Source organism: Aphelocoma coerulescens, chromosome 5 (genome assembly GCF_041296385.1).
Source record: "Aphelocoma coerulescens isolate FSJ_1873_10779 chromosome 5, UR_Acoe_1.0, whole genome shotgun sequence".
NCBI lineage: Eukaryota > Metazoa > Chordata > Aves > Passeriformes > Corvidae > Aphelocoma > Aphelocoma coerulescens.
This window is the reverse complement of record NC_091019.1, coordinates 11414247-11435062: the sequence shown is the minus strand read 5'-3', so window position 1 is coordinate 11435062 and position 20816 is coordinate 11414247. Positions and strand designations below refer to the sequence as shown.

The 20816-nt window shown below is 42.6% G+C and overlaps 1 protein-coding gene across 2 annotated transcripts in view; it reads right to left on the bottom strand.

Moving 5' to 3' along the window:
- Positions 1–20816, bottom strand: part of KIAA1549L (KIAA1549 like) — an 87239-nt gene that overhangs the window by 50750 nt on the left and 15673 nt on the right. The window contains exons 2-10 of one of the 2 annotated variants that reach the window (XM_069016533.1): positions 17188–17520; positions 13761–13907; positions 12312–12424; positions 10608–10827; positions 9501–9634; positions 7029–7191; positions 4254–4313; positions 2619–2770; positions 1072–1243 (exon numbers count right to left, since the gene is read on the bottom strand). In XM_069016533.1, coding sequence (XP_068872634.1) covers positions 1072–1243; positions 2619–2770; positions 4254–4313; positions 7029–7191; positions 9501–9634; positions 10608–10827; positions 12312–12424; positions 13761–13907; positions 17188–17520 — 1494 coding nt within the window. Of the gene's footprint in view, positions 1–1071; positions 1244–2618; positions 2771–4253; positions 4314–7028; positions 7192–9500; positions 9635–10607; positions 10828–12311; positions 12425–13760; positions 14791–17187; positions 17521–20816 lie in introns of those variants that run through there. The other variant, XM_069016532.1, reaches the window with a different exon arrangement.

Here is a 20816-nt window from a genome sequence, read left to right as displayed (position 1 = left end):
TACAGATGAATAATGCCTTATCAGACCGTGGAAATACAAAGTCAGATGATGAGCGGTAGATTCCATAATTGCCTAAATACCCACATAAATGTAAATCACATCAGTGCACAAAGAGCTAAGAAAGTGCTATATCTATATCTTCTTTAGTAAAAAAAATACATTAAAGAAATATTCTCATGGAAAACAAAATTACTTAGAATTTAAATACCGGAATTTATGGAATGGAGATCTCCAAGTTCAGCTGAATTAAAGTCAGTAGCAGACCATGATCAAATCAAGGATCAGATATGGTACATGGTGCATTATCTGGAAATTATATCGTATTTCAGTCTTCTAAATCAATCTTATGTTTATGGATGATACATAGATTACTTATTACAGTGGTCTCTTCTATTCCTGTCACCATTTCATGTAATTATTTCAGTATCACCGCTCCTCCAGGCAGATATAATTGCACCAGGGGCACTCATTTTATGTGCTGTTTCACCAGTAAGGAGATCCAGTGCAGAAGTCCATTACATACTTTTGATTCCTTCTAAAGAAATACTTTGGCAAAGTGGAGAGATCCAGTTAGCAAAAGGCATGGATTTGTACCTTGAGCTGTTAACTGCACGAAAAAACTCCAAGCTTCACCACAGGTTTATGACTATGGGTCAACTATATAGCGATATTAAAAAAAAATAATTAAAGAAAACTGTGTCCACAATCACTCAGTAACTGATGAAGGTCTTGAAAGAGAAATTTGAAAACACTTTATTTTTCAAGAATGGGTTGCTTTTTGCCAACGTTATTCTGAATGATACTACAGCATATCTTGAATCTGAAAATTGTCCATATGCACAAGTAGCTCTTTTCAACGTCAATTTTCTGATTTGTGTCTAAATATCTGTAACAACCATGTCGTTTTCTTGGCGAAAATTATTACTACAGTTCCATAATGTTCAGTTAATGGATGTTGCTCTGCGTGATAAGGAGAGGCTCCCCACATCTCCCTCCAGTTTTTTCACAAAGAAAGAGAAAACATATAATAAAAGAATGATTTAAGTATGGAATTTTTAAAAGGACTCTTACGATCAGCTTGAACTTGGATGACATAGCCCAGTGTCAACGCCATCCGCTGGGAGTCAACCGTACTCAAAATTTTGGCAGCTGCAGTGCCCAGCAAAGGCTTCCCATTGTATAAAGTGTAGTATGTCAGTTCAGCTGGCTCCTTGGGTCCTGGAATACGTTGGATTTTTACCATCTTTAAGGGAAATAAATAAATAAATAAATAAGGAGAGCAGGAGAAATAAACTGTGTTTGCATTACACCACTGCAAAATCTGCCAGGAACTATTTGAAGGCAGTGCCCACAGGCCCTTGGAAACCTCCTACAAGCATAAGCTGCATGCAAATATTCTCATGGGATCAGACCTTCTCTCCTTCAGAGCCCAGGCTATTAAGTCAGTCAGTTGGAGAATGACTGATGTCTTAAAAAAATCTGAAACATAATCTTAAGGTAAAACCCGACACTAAGAAAAGCAGGCAGTAAAGAGGAAAGGATCAAATGTTTGGCCATTACAGTCCTCCATAAAGGGGGAATTCTTGTAATCTGTCCTAATACTGAAAACTGTATTTACTGGCATATTGCAGTTCAAAACCAGCCTCACAGTTCACTTCTATACTCATTATTTTTCATCCCAGGCTGATAACAAAGGAATCATGCTTTTCTGCAGAACACTGGCAGAATTTTTCCATTGTATCTCTACCTTTCCTGAGAGTAGAGAAAGTGTCAAACACTTCTTATGACGAGAAGAAAAAGGAGTTTTGTGATTCTTCTCCATTATGTTATGGACAAAAATTTTACAAAGTTCACACTTTTGGCAAGTAAAGTGTGTTCTTTCTTTTAAATTCTTTCAGTGGAAAAATACAAATAATTGTGTGGGCAAATGGGAACGGTCATAACTTGGGTTTATATCTTACAACAAACAATTCTTGAAAAATATAATTTAATTTTTTTTAAATAACTAATTTTTGAAGATTGAAGAAGAAATCTTTTAATTGCCCATAGCATCAGTTGGCTTAGTTGGTGAGAAAACAAAATATGATCAGTTCAAAATACTGAATGTGAAATGCTATAAATAAGAGAAAGATGATTAATAAATTACTCAGGTCTGAAATCTCTACTTCATAACATGGTCTGGGGCCACATGATTTGATGACTAACCCTGTATAAATAAAGGCTGCTTCTTACTTTTTTCCAACAGAAAGAAAAAACCCAGAAATTCTAGCTTTGAGTTACCTAGGAAACTTTTATCATGAAAAAAATAAAACTTGGAACTCGTCATTATGCTGAATACGCTAAAATATGTACTTTGTACCAATCCTCATAGCAACCAGAGAGAAAATATTTATGAACACTGATTAACTAACGATGATTTCTCGAGGATGACAGGCATGCCAACATGGCTGGCTGCAGAAAAAGACACGATTAGCAATGTGCCATGCATTCTGCCCTCACTGCTTGGATATCCATGAGCAATAGAGGAAATTTCAGCCTAGTTAGGCACGTCTTTTACAGGAACTGAAGTGGGACACATGCAAGCAAAGCACTTCTTTTAACACACGTCCATTGAGCACCTGCACAGTGTAGCTGCCCACAGTAGTGGCACGTCTGAAGCGCCTTCCCTGCTGGTGGGACATCATGAACAGCGGGGCCAAGCGCTGCTCCATCAGCCTGGCAAAGCTCTGGTTGTTCAGCCCCAGTAAAGCAATATCAACCCCTTGAATGACTGTGGGAATGGAGAAAAAACCACAAATCAGCACATCATGCATGGACAGGTAAACTAACCCATGGTCTGTGGGACAGTTTGGGACAGGGAGGCACAGACTGACTCAGAAGAAAAATACCTGGATGCTGTTATCCCCTCTCAGTAAATCCCTGTGGGGATATAACACACTTCTGTTTCAGTCCCTGCACTGTTCTTCTCAGATATGATGAGAAGAACAATGATTTTTCAGAGAGTAAAAATCTTAAAATACCATTTTTAGGCCCTCAGTTTACCAAAATAGCTCAGGGGAGCATCTACTCTATGATCTTCAATATAAAAATTAAGTTCAAACCCATTTGAGAGCTGCTGGTTTTATGCTTATTGCCAGATGCTCCAGTTAACTGAACCAGTTTTGCATCCTGAGGATTTGAACTCTGAAGTTTGGATTTTGTACAATCTCAAACAAAATATCCTGTTTGAGAGCACTGAAACCTGAATAAACATTTCTGAAGTATAAATGAAGGCATCTGAAATATAAATGAATGTAAGATTTAACAGACACTGGATTCTAAAGTTCAAAAAAGTGATATGACATGCTGATTCAATTCATACATATGTATGGTTTTTTCAGTATTATTTCAAAAAAGTATTCTGGAACCACCAGGATCTTTTTGAAGACAGAGTTTCCATTGAAATATCAATAATACTCCACTGCAGCAAGTGCACAGAGGCAAGAAATGGAGTATCAAGTTCATAGAGTCCATTCTGAGAGGAGTTGTACCACTCCTTTCAGAGGATCATAGTCTCTGCATAAACTTATGTTTTATTTCAAATTTATGAAAAGATAGAAGTGGTACCAAGTCTATGTCATGTCAGAGCCCTTTGCTCTTACTCTCCTGAGCATTAAATAATTCCAGGTACAGACACACCAACTAGAAAGGCTTTGGTAGCACTCAAAGATGTCTAGGGGAAAGGGTCTCTTTCTTGCCCAGTTGTCATTTCTGAAGTCAAAATAATTGTGAATGGGAGTGTGGCACCTGTGAAATGACTTGATAAAAGAAGTATTTTGAAGCCTAAGAGCTTCAAGTGAAAGATGCAAAAATCCCTGCACCTAGATAGTCAGTAAATCATAACAAAGTTCCTTGGCATAACAGCTTCACCTTTGTTCCTGGGCTATGTCTACAAGTCTCCTTTGATTTCAAATTTAAATCAAAGTCCCAAGGTATTAAAAAAACAAAAAAACTCTCAGAAGATAATGCTGCTCTCGCAATTGTTTCAACCAAAGTGCTATAAATTCTGAGGTGGGTGTTGGTCACTGCAGATGTCACTGCTCAAGATGATGAATCACTTATGCCCCAGAGTGACTGTAAGTACATTTGCCCAGTCGAAGGCAGGTTCAGCCACTCATTTTTGTGTAAAATTACTGGACCACTGTGTTCATATAAATGAGCACTAAAAATTACTACCTGGAGTGCACAGAGGAGGGAAGGACATTAAAAAGTACCTGTTATCACCCAGTAGTCTCTAGTTGATTCCGAGACATCAAGGTTTGGATACTCCAAAGCTTTAAAAATAAAAGATTAAATTACGTCATAATATTCCAGTGTCCTACACATTATGTGTCCCAAAACTGGCTAACCAGACTGCAATAAATAAAATTTAACTGTGGCCCAAGAGGAGATCTAGAGCATAATTTTCAGGGTTACAATTTCTTTTCAGTCTGAAAAAGAACATCAAGTGTAAACAGAAGAAGCACTGCCATACAAAGTACAACATCTATCTCCTGTTGCCAAAATACTGGCTGGTACAGAGTCTGGGACGAAGCCCAGGACTGCCCACAACCAAGAAGGATAGGTTATAGGTGTTGTACACATTTCTGCTGCTTTCTCCCCTGCAGAAAACCAGATGAGATTTCATGACAATTCTGTGATTAATCCTCATATAACCCAGACCACAGTTTTAGCCTAAACGAATATGAAAATATACCAGGATCAGATTCCACGTGGATTGCAAATGAGATTAAAACAAAACTGTGAGCATACCTTGGAGTGTGGTGCTTTCTCACTGTGCACAGTTTAAGGCATTACTGCCATATGTGTCTGCATCTGTGAGAAACTGATATTTGCTCTTTCGATGCCTTTTGTTAGCTCCTCCATCTCCAAAGTGCACTAGGCTGTAAAGCTCAATATGCTGCTAATTCATTACGCAGCTCAGCATTTGTTCAATGGATTAATACTGGGAACTGAATTCAGAAAATATCCATGCTCTGCACGTTGATAGGCTGCTATTGAGTCACCTTGATTTTAAAACCCCAAAGTGGCTCGGAATAGTAAACATTGTAAAGGATTTGATTACACACAGTAGCTGCTTTTGAGGAGGGTTTCACAGCATGCCCTGAGCTGTGCATTTCCACGACAGACTGCGAAGGCTCTGGAGGAGCCACTGGAGCCTATTGGGAAATAACATGCTCGGAGAACAACCTCAATATTTGTTTGATAAACTGAGACAACTACATTGCCACATGAATAAGCATCAAACACTCTTCAAAGGAAACATTTTCCAGACACACTATCAGTCTGGAGACGTAAACACTGCGCGTGCATTAAGTTCATGAGTTTGCAGTGCAGCTGCTGCACTGGGAATAAAACCAAGAACTCCAAAATGAAATATAAGCCATTAGTTGTTAAAGAAACACTAGCTAAAGACTTTATCAGGTCTGTTCATCATGTGTGGGGGTCAGCAGAGAGCTGCAGTACCACATGAGACTTGCTGTGTGACAAATGGCTTTTGCAGCTCCTGACTACCAAGCATATGCCTGTATTGCCTTTGTGAGAAGAACCACAATCCTCTTCCTATGCAACAGGCCTATTTTGGAGGCCAAACACTTGAACTGAGCACAGCCAGCATCACAACTTCCTTGAGCTTTCTCCTGGATGGCCCATTAAGAACATGTCCTGCACACAGAGCACCCACCAGCCATGAAAAAGAAGGAGCCTGTCTGATGGGGAATGGGCCACACCTCTTCCTAGGTCCCTGAGCATACCCTTGTCAACAGCCTCTCTCCACCTCCCCTTGCCTGTGGAAAGACTTTATGAGAACACAAGCCCATGCTGAGATGTGTCTCTTACCCCACGATGGAAACTCTAATTCAAAAGTGCACCAACGCAGTGCAAGAATTTATCATCAGGCAGTTTCACCTGTTTGTTTCCAAATATCATAATTTGATAGGTAATGCCTCAAGAACAACGTAAAAACCTCCTTTCCCAAATAGTTGTACAGTCACCTAAGTTAGCTGTGGTTCCTGACTGCCTCACAGCAGAGAGAAACCACTTATCCCACAGCAAGCTCACAGTGCAAGTGACTGATGAAGAACTGCACCATATAATTTCTCTGCTGTTGGGTGGTTTGCAAACAAAATGGAGTGAGAAAAACAAAGATAATTTGTGTTTCCCTCAGTGCTCACTTTCCAACAGCCTGCTTCTGCACTGATGTACCCAGCACGTCCCTGTCTCTTGTCACTCCCAGTGAACACAGGGCCCCAGTGAAGGGATAACCTGTCTGCAGTGAGCTTAATTTCACACATTGCATTAGCAAGGAGATTAAACAGAAATCCCCATAATCAAGTGTCTTGTCCCTTTAACCATTTTAAAGAAATTAGCACACAGAGTCAGAGAGCACACACACCACAACTGTCTCCCGCTCTCTGTGCCTCTGAGTTTTCACAGCAACTGTAAAGCAAGGAAACTATTGATGCCAAAGTGCTCAGGCCACGTGTAAACTGAGGATGCAGTTCAGCAAATACACCAACAACCTTTTAAAATAGCAGCATAGATGGAGCTCACCCCACCACCCAAACACACTCTCACAGCCTGATCCCAGCCCAACCCCTGGAGCGACCACTAAAGGAAAGGGTTATGCAGAAGCTAAAGTTCATCCAGTGTTGTACTAAGCTTTCCTGAAATTAAGAATCTGGGACCTTTTGTACTTTGCTTTTCATAACAATACAATTTTATTTTGTTTGAAACCTGGCACAGGAAGTTTTTCTTATTAATGACAGTATATATATATATGTTTTTCTTAGTTACTTGCCAGTGTTGCTAGCAACCAGAATAAACACTGAACCCCAAACAGAAAAAAACAACTACCTAATCCCCCCCCCTTTTTTTTAACAGAAAACAGTTTAAAAAGAAGTCAGAAGAACTACCTACAATCCCTGAGCTTGACAACAAAGCAAAATTCCAGTGCTGGCTAATCTTGATGCTGGGAAACACATACTTACATTCAGCAATGGTGAGAGGTGGGTAGGTGAGGTAGAAACCCACCAGCTCAGCTGACAGCTGATTAAGAAGGTTGCTGGAAATAGTGCCATTTAGAGTTGTGCTTTGATTTTTCACTACGTAAAACAGAGTGACAGCTTGGGAGACATTGGAGGTGTTCAAAATCTGAAACAGAGGCAAAAAATAATGTGTTGCTGTGGTTCAGCTCAATTTAAAATTAAAAAATAAATAAATAAATAAATAAACAACCAAAAAAAACCACCAAGGCAGTGCAAAGAAACTGGGGAAATGTTAACTTGAACAATGGATTAGCTACATCTCATTCAACTTCACTTGTGTGATACTTAAATCCCTACTTTAGCACTTGCAGGATTGCTGGAGGACAGCAGCAGGCAGAAGAGGTGCAGTCAGGATTGAAAATGTTTTCCCCTTGTTTTACCAGGAAATGTGGAATTAGGGAAAGGATGTTTATCAGAAAAATCATCCAGTGCTTGATGCAGAGAAATTGTCCTGTTTATCTTTGCTGCATTCCTGCAGTAATTCTCTAGACCCACACCTTTTCCATCTGAGATTAAGGGGTATCATGTCTTTCTGTTTCTAATGTCATATGAATACCTGCTCTCCTCCGCACTCTAGCTCTGTGCCAGTGTCTTCCTGAGCCCAAATCTGATGACTGCATTTTAAGGACCAATTCTATTTAGTGAGCACTGGATGAAATCCTCAAAAAACAGGAACAAAACCCATATGCTTTCTTGGAAAACTTATGACCTAGGGCAAGAGGGATGGAGTTTTTTGGCTACTGATAGGTAGGCCCAACAGCATTCATGAATGTTATTTAAATACCCCATTTTTATGGTTTGGATCACTAAATTAAAAGAAAAACCATGGTATAAAAAAAACAATCAGAAGAGTCCAAGGTGAGACCAAAAGTCTGCCTAGCCAATGTCCACTTTCAAAGGGCTGGAGCAGAGGGTTGGAGAGTTAGCACAGGACAAGAGGTGTAAGTGGCTTTCAACAGTGTAAGATTATCCCACAGTTATGGTCAGAGCCATAAATCATATGCTTGGGTTTAAAAAGGGTTGATGACTTTTTATTCTGTATCTTTGGCCAAAAGGTTTTTGTAATTTCCAGATTTTTTTCTCCAGTTAGATCTGAACATCTTTATCACACAGTGTCTGAAAGGATGCTTCCTTTCATTTAAACTTGAGTAGCTCTGTTATGGGAAACTCCAAGTGACCACTCCTGATTCACTACAGCACTCATGGCTGCAGAGCCATGGCCAATTTCATCTCTCCTTGCACAGAAGACATTTCATGCCTTTTACCCACCTTGCTATCCTTCCCTCTACTCTTCTAGTGCAGCACTGCCTTTTCTGAACAGGCTCTGTCTGCTCCAGAACTGTTCCTCACTTTTCAATTAATCTAAAAGCCTCATTCAGTGTTCTGTTGCACCGACTTAGTCTTTTGCACGATACTGGAATAACTTCAGAAAAATTTATCATGACAATCACACCCTTGAGCCTTTTACTTCCCAGCTTATATGTTGCCTCCAGGACCTCCATCCTATCTCTCCTTAAATTGGCAATACCTGCAAAAGCAGCCACTACCTCTTCTAGGGCTCTTTCCAAAATTGCTTAGGTGCTTTGTGAGATCTGCCACTTCTACCACAAGCAAATTAGCCCCCATGAAGTTCCCCTCAATGCCACAGGCCCAGCTATTGAAAAGCTGGATAATCACTTTACCTACTGTGGTAGGCCCTCTCCTGCCCTGTTCTTTTCTGCCTCTCTGAGCTCCTCCAATTTGAACACAAGCTCACAAGAAACAGCACCAAAGTAACTAAGCAGAGCTCTGTTGGCAAATTTTCTCCTTCTGAGGAGCACAAGTCCATACACAGAGTTTTATCATAAGTCAAAAACATATCATAATATAGCCCAGAGGATCATTTCTTTAGTGCTGAAGTATGGCATAGAGCATAGGGGCCTTGGCCCACTATACATATAAGGGCATGTAAAAATCAGGCCCTTAGTGGTGAATTTGTGCCCATGAGTATGAAACTGAAATGCATACCAAGAGAAAGAAATCTATTCCATTATTTCAGATCTTAAAAACAGCTATGCCTAGCACTATCTTTATACCTGAATAGCCTCACTGAAAGCAACTAATATGTCAGAATTATATGTTCAGTAAAAATATAAATTTGGAAGACCGTGTTTTTAAACTTGGCTTTATGAATTTCATTTATATGACTGAACTGCAAACAGTAAAACTCCAATTCATGAAAAGCAACAGCCTTCTATAAATCATACATTTCTAAGTTTTCCCGCAATGCATAAAACAGTCTTATTTCAGATGAAAACATAAACTTCCTTCCACAGTGGCTAGCAAAGGCACTGTGTTGGAATACAAACACACACATGGCAAAGAATAAGCAGGAGAGTTTGGCAATAGGCACTGGCAAAGCACCCAGAACTGTACCTGAACAGTTAAGTTGTTGCTGGTGTTTAGGACCTTTCTTTCAGCATCCTGAAATGCTCTCTGGAGCCGCTGTTCCATGGTCTGAACAAATTTGCATGACTGAATATTGTCTGCTTGACCCACAAACTGCAGCTCTGGAAAAGGAAGGTGTTAGCATGTGGACAAAGTATTCTCAGCTGCAGCACCAAGAGCAAAATGATCCATTTACACATTAAGCAGGTGAAAATAATGCCACTTCAGGAACTGCACTAAATTAGCCTTAATTAAGACAAAATGTAAGAAATAAATTGCATTATTAGAGCTGATAATCTCCACAAACAAATGGAGATTGCTTCTGCAATGATCTATAAGATGGTAGGGCCAGTTCACTGTGCATGCACTTGCTCAGAGCCAGGCAGTAAGTGAAGTCATTCCAAAAGACAAGTTACAATCTTAAATCTTGCAGGCCATTTAGTCCTGCAAAACATAATCAACCATAATAGTGATTCTCATTTTGTTTTATTTTCACTCTAGGAAAAATGCACTTAACTTTAACTGCTGTAAGTGAGTGTCTATAAATATGCAAGCACACATGTAAGAAATATTTTTTATCATTTAATACATCCTTCCAGAGCACTCTGCCCTCTTATACTGCCCTGCCATTACTCTGCACAGAGGGGTTTAAACAGTGACCCTGGGTCAGAAAGCTGAGACTTGGGTCAGATAGGTCCAGACAGAACAACCTGTGTGTACATATCTATATATCTATATACCTATTTTTATAACATACAGCCATGTTTCTCATCTGATTACCCCAGAAGAAACACACAAGTTACTGCACAATCCATTCACTGAAACCCATTTAACCAAGTGCCAAGCCTTAGTCAGGCACATTGGTGTGACTCGTCCCTGCTGCGGTGCTGCCTCCCCTGACAGCAGTGCCAATGGCCCTGGCAGCAGAGCACCGGGAAGGACGGGGTGCCCACACTGTCTGTCCTGCTTGTGCCAGGAAAGCAACACCTGGAACCAAAGCAGAGCCTGTCCTGCTGCCACACCACTGCCTCAGAGGGTCCCTGAGCACTGAACCATGAACACACAGCCACCCCAGGCAGGGCATCGCTCACTCACCCGTCTTCAGCTGGAAGTGGTACGCAGGAGGGGGCTGCCAGGGCAGGGCCAGGGCCACCACAGCCTGCAGATGTGGCACGTGCTGCTTCATGTCCAACGTGGCATTGCTGACGCCGTAGGCAAGCAGCTTTTCAATGACAGCAGCTGGCATGAAAACCAGTCTCCCCCGTGTGACGTAGTAACCAACTGTGAGGTTACTCGATTGCTCCAGGATTTCAACCTAAAACACGCAGGGAAGTGTATTTTTTTATTGTTTTGTTCACAGTTCAACCACTATTTGATGGGGCTTCTCACCCTGAATATGTGTCACTTGCAGGGTTTTTATCATGTAATCCCCATGGGATCAGTTAGTGTCACATCAGACATGGTATAAGCAAAACTGCTCAGAGAGTTTTAGGCTCAGCCCACGCAGCATGGGCTCTGAACTGAAGGAGTGCAGTACTTCAACCGCAGCTGCAAACTTCCAGGTTAGGCTGGGCCTTCATTCATGCACAGACACTGCAACATTTTACATCTGCATGGAAAAACACAGGGAGCTTCCAGCTTTCATGCCTGAAGTTTGCGGACTTCATGCATGTTTGTGTCATTGCAGGTTTGCACAGATTTTTGAAAGACAGACATTTCCAATATTTGATTGGGCTGTCTCTTATATCCTGTTCTCCTGTACTGTCCCAGGTGGTTAAGTCTATGAGTGGGCCTGTACGAGTGGAAATGCCAAACCACAAGAATGGACACACTGTTAGTCAAAACACGAGCTGAGTTTTACCTCAAAATTCTGTATTTTCCAAAAAGTTTTACCCCTGGAACTGGTCCTCCACACTAAGTTTTAGCTGGTTTCCTCTGTTAGAAGAAGGCAGCTCCTCTCAAGTTTGCAAAAAGGTAGGGGACTAAACCTGGCAGTTTTTATTGCTGCTGCCAAGGAATACACAATTCCCAAACCAACTAACATCCTCCACGCTTGCAGCAATAAAGCGTGAGGGCCAAAGTCAACTTGATGCCCTCTGTTTTGAGAAAAATTACTTTTTTCCTTCCCAGAGGCTTGGTGAGTGTAACTCCTAACAGCTTTGGACTCCACACAAACCCCAGTCTGAGAGCACAGGAAGCTGCGTCCCAGGAAAAAGTGCCCTGGCAGCCCACCCAAGCCTGCTCTCACACACAGCAGTGCAGAGGTTCATGCAATTTAGCTGCAAAGTGATGAACACATCACCTCCATTTATTTTCAATAAAATGTGCTTTCTCCCTGCTCGGGATTTTTGTCCCTGTGGAATTGCACCTGTCAGGTACTGGGTTTTCAAAGCAGGGAGTGGACTGACAGCAGTGACATCCCATTTACCAGCCGTGCTCTTGCCATTGATCCAGGCTGAGCACAGCAGCACTCAGCTGCCCCTGAGCAGAAGTCGCTCCTGAGCTGCAGGGGGAAGAGGAAACTGCTGTCAGTAGTCATTTCCCAGAACACACTAAAAGAAGTTTGCATTTCTCTTTTCTTCTTCATCAAATAAAATGGTAAAAGCTTTGGAGTATTCCTTATATTTTTAGAGACCAGAGTGAGTGCCACCTATGCCTGCTCTCCATAAGAAAAGCTCAGTGCTCCCCTCCAAGAGGCTTCCTGCATCCAGAGACACCACTGGAGCTGCAGCCAGCTGGGGTTCCTTGGTGGGAGAGCTGTTTTGGTGAAATCACGCAGGTAAGGACAAGCATGCTTACCTGAGCACTGACGTTCTGGTGGAAAGCTTGTCTCAGCACTTGGTTGAGTCCTTTTCTCACGTTCTCCCTGAAGGCATTGCTAATCATCATCCTCCTTGTGTTCAGAAACAGAACTGTGGAGCAACAAAAGCCACAGGGTGGTTTGAGACATCACCGTGATCCTGTTTGCTTTCTTTAATTGTTTTACATCGGGCTGGCTGTGCAGGGATCATCAGAGCAGCTTGGATTAGCAGCAGCTCCAAAGACAGAACTGCAGCAGCTCCTGAGTTCCCCATTCATCCCATGGCAATAGCCCATTGTTTCCGTGTTTCCAGAGCAAGGTCTAACAAATGCAATTTCTTTAGCAGCAACAACGAGTCTTTGCCACACTGCCTTTCCAAGGAGGCATGAGGCCACTCACTGCCTGAGGACAGACTGGCACAGCATTCCCAGGGGACTGAGCCAGAGCTGCACAGGCAGGCTTCACATCTCTTGGCCAGAGTTACATAAAAGAAATGTGCTGCTCCACTGCTACAATTATGTTCTATTTAGGAAGCATCTGCATGCTCTCTTTAATAAACTTATCACTATCTTCTTCTTTTTCTCTTAAAATTTGCAGAGAGAGTTTTATAGCTGTGCTTGAGTACTTTCTATCATACACTGTATACAAGCTACTTCTACCTTTAGAAATAGCTGTTGCACTCATCACACTACTGATGGAGGTATTTAGCAGCTAACAAACACATATTAGGTCCAAAAACTGCTTATTTTGCTGTAGTCATAAGTAGCATATTTTGCAAGGTCATAAACTCTTTTCTGTACCTATCCTTTGCTGGGATCTCCAAGACACACACACCTTCTGGTGCTATGCTGTGCTGTGCTGCCACAAGGAGTCCACAAGGGCAAGGTAGCTCTCCAGGCCCCTTCAGTTTATAGAGTTCTTACAGCTAAAGAGAAGCTGTCCGTGAAAGAACAGCCAGAGCCAGAAGTGGCACTGTTCACACAGAAAACTCAAAATCCTCCCATTTTGAAGTGTGCAACTCTAAATGCTAAACATTACTTTCAAATGAATCTGTAATGATAGAATTAGGTGCTCATATTAGAACAGAATAAGGTTTTTGTGTGTCAACAGAGCTGAGGACCAAGGCAGGTTACTGCACTGTCCTCTTCAGCAACACAGACTCCTTACTGCAAAGCAGGCACCAAACCATGTCAGCTTTCAGGTTTGTCCCTCCACACAGGTAGTCCTGCAGTGACTCCCTGAACTTTAGAACACACTTCCTTTGATGTGTTCATGTTAAAATCCAGTAGCATGTCCAAGAACCCTGCTTGTATCCATCCAGTTTGTCAGGGCAGCAGGTTAATCAGCACTGCCCCACATTCTTTGACACTGGGCTGTTTCTCACTGCTCACTAGCTGCCCCTCCCAGACACACAAGGTCCCTTCAGCAATTGCAGTGGCTGCACGTACCTGTTTTCACCATGGTGTTGGCAGAGAGGCGGCAGTCCAGGGAGGGAGCTGCTGTCATGTTAGCGAAAGCGGCTGCTGCCGTGGTTTCGGGAGGAGCAGGGGTGAGTTCCACTGGAGAAGGGGGAAGCCTAGTTGTTTTCGCTGATGCTGTAATAGATGTCAAAGCTGCTGTCATTGTCAGTGGGTATGGGGTTGGTGCTTTGGTGATGTCTGAGCTCGGGAACTTCTGGGTGTCAGTTACTGTTGTTTCTATCTGCCTTGGCACATGGGCTGTGGGTGCAAGTGTGGAAGCTGTGGCCGTGCTGCTCTTGGGGGTTATGAGCATAACTGGCACGTCCACAGGTGAGGCAGTCATGTTCTTTGTTGCAAAAGGAAAATCTGCCTGTGTTCCTACCGAGCTTAGATCCGATGTCAGTTTTGTGGCAGTGTTATTTTTTGTTAGTGTCAGTATCGGTGTGCTTAAAGCCATCACAGATGGCAAAGGTGTGTTTTCAGTGCCTAGAGAAAAGAAGGAAGAAGCTGGCACTGGTGAAGCTGGAGATGATTTTCTTGTTAGTGGTTTTGCTTCTGAAGTTTCTACTGTAGGTATTGCACCAGAAGATACTCCAGATAACACTGTAAGAACAGAATGGGTAAAGTTGGTTGTTGACAAAGAAGGAGACTCTATCTGCGTTGGTGATGCATGGACAGAAGTTATGATGACTGACTGCAGAGCACTGGTGGTAGGGGTTTGCAATGGGGTGCCCTTGGGAGCTTTATTAGATATGGTACTGGGAGCTAGACTATGACTTGTAGCACTTGTGTCCCACTCCTCCTCACTGAACATGGCTGGATTTTCATCAGCCGTAACTAAATAACCAGAGGATTCCAACTGGTTGTCTGCAAATTCTGGAAAATTTCCAGAACAAGTGTCTTCTGAGATAAAACTATTCAAGAGAGTCAAGCCAGAAGGCTTGGTTACAGGACAGGGGGACTGGGCTGGCAGTGTGCTAAGGGTGGCACTGCTTCTGTTGGGGGCTGAAGTAGTCAAGTTGTCAGTGAGCTGAAAAGCCAACACTGTGCTGTGCCTTACATTCCAGTCATTTCCAGCATCACTTGTTTGGGATTCTAGAGAGCTAGGGAGCACACCTGCAGCACTAACAGGAGGCACATGTAAATGGAGAGGTGCTTTATTGTGTATATTGATAGGAACATCTCCAACAGTAAAGAAATCAGCAATGTTTTCAGCCATGCTTCCATGCTCTTTTTGCAGGGGGTCAGACATTGTCAGTGCAGTAGCAAGGGATGAATACTGAACAGGAGATGTTTTCAGCACAAATGCATCTACATCAAGTTCTGAAAAGTTATTCTTTTCAGCAAAGGGTAAATTTGAAATGTTTTGACTATAGGATGCATATGTATAGTTTGCTGAAGGGGTGGAGGAGAGTGGTTGCTTATTTGTATGAATTTTGTTTTGCAGATTTGACACTACTGAGTAAGGTGCACGGTTCTCCTTTTCCAGTGGAAAAGTACTTGGAGCAACTTCCCTTATTTCCATTTGGACTGAAGTTTTTACCGAAGGAATACTAATGCCAGCTGCAGACAGCAATGCTTTATTGGTCCATGTAGAAGCTGAAGTTACAACTTCAGGAGTGCTGACAGGATCTAAATTGCTTTCAGAGTCTGCATTCAAAATCCTGGAAGAGCCAGAACTGTGGCTGTCCATCACTGTTGTCATGAAAACAAGTGATGGGGGCAGCATACCCCACGTTGGAGGCATGACAGAGGTGAGTGGTTTTTTATCAACTGAATGCAAAGTCTGACCAGAGGTTAAACGATTTAAAGCTCTTGGAGATGAATATTCTGCATGTGGGGTCACAAGAGCGGGTACTCTCATCTTTCTGTCTTCATTTACAGTTACATCTGAACTTTCTGCATCTCCAGGTGGAAGATATGCAGTCACAAAAACAGAAGTGGCAGAAGTATTTGTGGTAGCAGGTTCAGGTTTTGAAAAATCTATAGTGGAAGTAATTAATGGTACTGGAGCTAGATCAAGAGTAGTCATGGCCATCTCCAAAACAGTGCCTAGTATCCTTGATCCTATGGCAACTGTACAGGTTTGGATACCTGGAGAAACTTTGGAAAGCTGAGTTCCATAATGCAGAACATCATTAGCATTAAAGTTCATGGACATCTTTGCTGTCACTCCTCTTGTGAAAAGCTGTTGAGCTGTCCTTGCCACAGGAAGGCCACCAGGATTTGGAAGAGCAGGGCAGAAGCAGCTGGAGTCTCATGCTGTTTGCCTGGTAAGTTCCATCAGTCAGGTCTTCTGCAAAATTCCCATTCAGAGGCACCAGCGAGCTCTGAGAGGCAGCAGTGGCAGGGATTTGCAGCCTATCCTGGCTGGCTGCTGCCGCTCTGGGACTGTCTGTGCGTGCTGCCCCAGTAAACACCTCGTTTGTCTCAGTTAGCAAGGGAGACCTTGGCTTGTCGGAGAGGAGTGTGTTGCATTTCTAAAGAGAAAAATCTGTTTTGCTTCTAAATTCTCGTGCTGGCAGCACTGCACTGCGAGCGTGTTTTGCATCTGGAGTAAGTGGTACTGGCAATGAAACAGAGGACGTGCTCTGTGCTGAGCTGGAGACCTCAGGCGGGCTCTTGGAGGCTGATGACAAGCAAGGTGCAGGGTTAGAGCTTGTACTGCAATTAGTGCTGTGGAAGACTGAGGATGACTCATTGGCAGTATTAGATGTGGAGTACCCACAGTATGGAAGACTGATGTAGGAAACTCTGCTTTATCCTGAAAAACTGATGATGACAGAAGAGTGATACCCCTAATTCTGTCAGTCAGTGCTAATGGCTCCAGTAGACCTAAATGGCTCCAGTAGAAGAGACATTATACATACTCTCATTAGGGAACCACGACAAATTTTGGAAGTTACTGTCAGGGGAGACTGATGCATTTTTGACCCAGAAATATCAGAGTACACAGATGAAAAAGAGGTCCTTTCCAAAGGAAACCCTTTTCCCACTAATTCTGTGAAATGCACTGTTGTCGATCCAATGAAAAGCATGGCTCCCCTAAACAAGCTGGGACTCCTTCTGTGATTCACCACACTGGAATGCACCATGCTTAGAGGACTATTCCTGCTTTCACTAACCTGTCAGCTAGCTGAATCTGTGCTGGAGAAACCTTCAGCATCTGCAGACAAAGGCACTTGGATGGGCAGTACAGCTGGTTTAGAAAAGTTAATGGCATGAGATGACTGAATTACCAATGAGGAGAATGATGGTGATGGAACAGCAGCAAGCATGTCTGATCCTGACGTGCTTTCTTTGGAAATGGAGGGTGTTTCTAATGGCACTGGCTGGGATGGCACACGAGCCATACTCGAATGTGTCACTGGTGGTGTAGTGGACAATGTGGCAAACATACCAAGCTGAGGCAAACCTGTTAGAGCAGCTGTGTCATCTGCATCTTGGGGCGACGACCTCAGAGGTGACTCGGCCGAAACCTCAGCGGGTTCCTGGGGTGCACTGTTCCCACTGCCTTGATAAAGGGAGGGTGACAGGTGCATTTGATCCAAAGTCCTGGTACGTGCGCCAGTCAGCGTTGTTTTTATCATCTGAAGCAAGTCTGCATTCTCCAAAGTCTGTCCCAGAGAAATATCAGCTACTGAGGGAGTCTTAGTTTCTGTGGAAGGCTGTGTTGGTGATAGTATAGATCTCCAATTAGGAAAAGATCCTGCAGAAGGAGCATCATTGATATGCTGTTGCTTGATACCTGTAAAATAATAAGTAAAATTAGTATATTCTTCCCCAAAAGGAAGAGGAGTTGTTGTCCTGTTGCTACAAATCACAACACAAAATGCATTATGTTTAGTAAAGTAAGTGAATTTTTTGTTGATGTTTTCAAAGTGCATAAAAATTCAGAGATTTACAAAATAAAACTAAAACATGAAACCCAGTGAAAGGTTCAACACAACAGATTTTAAACCCCTCAATTCATTTCATCTGACAGAAGAATAAGGCAAGCTGCCTAGGCCATACTATTCCAAAATCCTACTTTTACCAGGGATGTCTCAACATACTAAAAGACACATTCTTAAGCTTGGGACAATTCTTGAGGTTATCATGAGTCACCCTGTGTCAAAACATTATGTGAGAAGATGGGTTTAGAAGCAGTGTAGAAAGGGTATAGGTTTTGACAAGCAAGCTTCACTGACTTGGCATGCAGTCTGACATGGGAATAGAGTCAGCACTGGCTGCGTTCCTGTAGGATGCATCTGGAGGTGCTCATCCTGCCAGTTCTAATAACGCGTGCAATTATAGGCACAAAAGGAAGAAAATAAAACAGGGATGAACAAGGGGAGAGGGGGGCAAGATCCAAAACAAATTAGGACATTAAACTCTTTTTTTGACATGTGCAGATGCACAACACATCATTTCAAACACCAGTTTCCTCTGCATTCAACACCATAATGTTCCTAGGCTTTGTTTTCTGGAAATGATTACAGTTATTCTAAAATCACAGCATTGGAACTCTCACATTTGTACTAATTTGAAGATTAAGATTCACTCAAGAGTAAAATTTAAGGTGGTGGGATTTTTTTGGTTTTTTCCCTTCCCCATGTCAAGACAATAGATCAAAACTCAGCCCCGGCACTTGGTACCATGCCAAGCTGCGTCCCCTTACACAGCTAAGCAGAGGAAAAACATGGAGCTAAATCCTGCCCTCCAGCTGCAGCACATCTGGATCAGACACAGAGGATGCTAACCTCCTCCATAACCCTGTGAATAACTCAGCATAACGGTGTGGACGAGCAAGCAGAGCAGATCTTGAGACATATAATGGGCTGGACATTGGCTCCAGCCACCCACGAACCCAAGGGTCAGCGGAGCCAACAGCACCAACTGGGATCAGCCCACACGGACAGGAGCCAGCAGCAGGAGACCTTACAGCACAAGGCAGGGAAATGGCTCACGTTGCACCTATGTAAAGCTAAGTTTCTCTCTTTCTACAATTTTCTTTGCTCCTAAGTTTCTACACCACCTGTCATCTATATGAACAGGCCAAAGGAGATGATTAGACCAGCTCCTTTCGGGCTCCCATGTGCATTCAGTGGGAATGTGCTGGAATTATGTTCAGCATTCTCTCTCTCTAAAAAAAAAAAAATAAATACACAAACACACACACAAAAAAAACCAAAAACACACAAACAAAAAAACAAAACGAAAAACAAGAAAACCAAAAAAGAAAACACAAACCAATGAGAGATCTTCCATTTTATCCCTGTACTTAAGACCTTTACTAAGCCATGGTGAAAAATGGCCATTATTATCTTCTTCACTGAAATGCAAGAATAGATATAGTCTCCAGAAGCAATTTGGTTTAAGGAAGCAGCTCCAGGATGGGCAACAGAACAGAGCTCTGCCCTCCAAGCAACCAAAGAAGTCCCCAGACCTTTCACCTGACACAGGCTAGCTTGCACACTAGTGATCTGGAGAAAAGCAAAGGGAGGCAGACACAGGGCTACCTATGGCAATAAGAGACAAGCAGGTGAAGGGAGAGCCCAGCCCACTTTTATGGATCTGCTCCGGAAGGTCAGCAGGCTGAACAGGAGGCTGTAGAGTCCACCAGGGAACTTGACCCAGCAGGAGAGGTTTGCAGCACAGAAGAGACGCTTTTGTATTTGGGGCATGGCTGCAGATGTGTCGTCGGGGAATTGGAGACTGGTGTGGCCTGGTTTCCAATATTCTACCTGCTCCACCCTATGCTGGAAGGCACATTGTGCTCTAGACTGTGTTTTGGTGGCTTTTCCCTCCTTGTGAATCTGGCAGCCTTTTAACAGAAGGTAGGAAAGAAGACAACATGAATTTTGCTCCACTAGAATGGATCCAAACATGTGCTTGAAATTAAGAAGTAGCTGATGTGCTTTGTAAAATCAAGATTTAGGCAACCTGCAGCTTAAATATCTCTGCTGGTGAAGTCATCATTACCCAACCTGTTATACCTCTAACTGTCTTGTTTCACCTCAGAACTGAAAAGTGACTGCAAAGCCTTTGTGTGGGATTTCTGCCAGCACTTAGTCCTAGAACTAGTCTAGCACAAGTCCTAAAGGGGAATTAAGCAAGCCAATGTTTTCTTGTTTTCTAAAACAGCAAAACCTGTCAGCATCAAGCCTCTCACAGACCGCACCATTCTCCATACATTTCTTCACACCTTGGTTTAATGAGAATGATTATGAGCAGAGAGACAACATAAACCTGGAAAAAGCATTGATGTTACTGCATATTGACAAGAAGGGAAGAAAAGTTCAAATATTCCAAAGAAGATAAAACACTGAATAAAAATATCCTCTAACCACTGCTTAATTCCAGTCCTTCAGTTCTTGTTCCTTCCATTCCTACCAACTGCAAATTTCTCTGTTTATGCCCATTGATGAAGGAAAGCTCCTGAGTTATTGAAGCTTTAAGAAAATTATACAATATTCTGCAACCTATGTATGATGTTAGCATTCCACTGCAGCAGGTTTTCTTTTCTTCTATGCCTATGCAAAGATACTGACTATCAGTATCTGTTGCAAACTGCCATAAATTCAACATCCTGTTAGTAGTACCCAGCCAGACACAATACATGGAGTTTAAACTGAAGGACATACTCTTTGCTTGGGAATTGTTAGGATGGTATCAGCCACTACAGCTCCCTATCAAGTGGGATAGGTGCAAACCAAGACTGTATCATGCAAAAAAGGGCCGGCAGGAAAACATTTCACTTCTACATCTATCAACAGCTGAACACACTTGATGAAGGAGGAGACAACCAATTCAAATCAACAGGAAAGCCACAATGAGAACTCCCCACAGCGTGTATTGTGCACTGAGTCACTGCTTGCACACACCAGGAGCTGCTCCTCCTGCCTCTAGATTACCTGTTATTTTTTCATGCTTCAGCCTATTGACAAACCACCACCTCCAACAATCCTAAAATCCATTTAGCAGTAACCTCATTACAACAGCCATCACTGAGGAGGGACCTTTCCACTAGCAATAATGAGAAACATTTCCAATATGCCACAG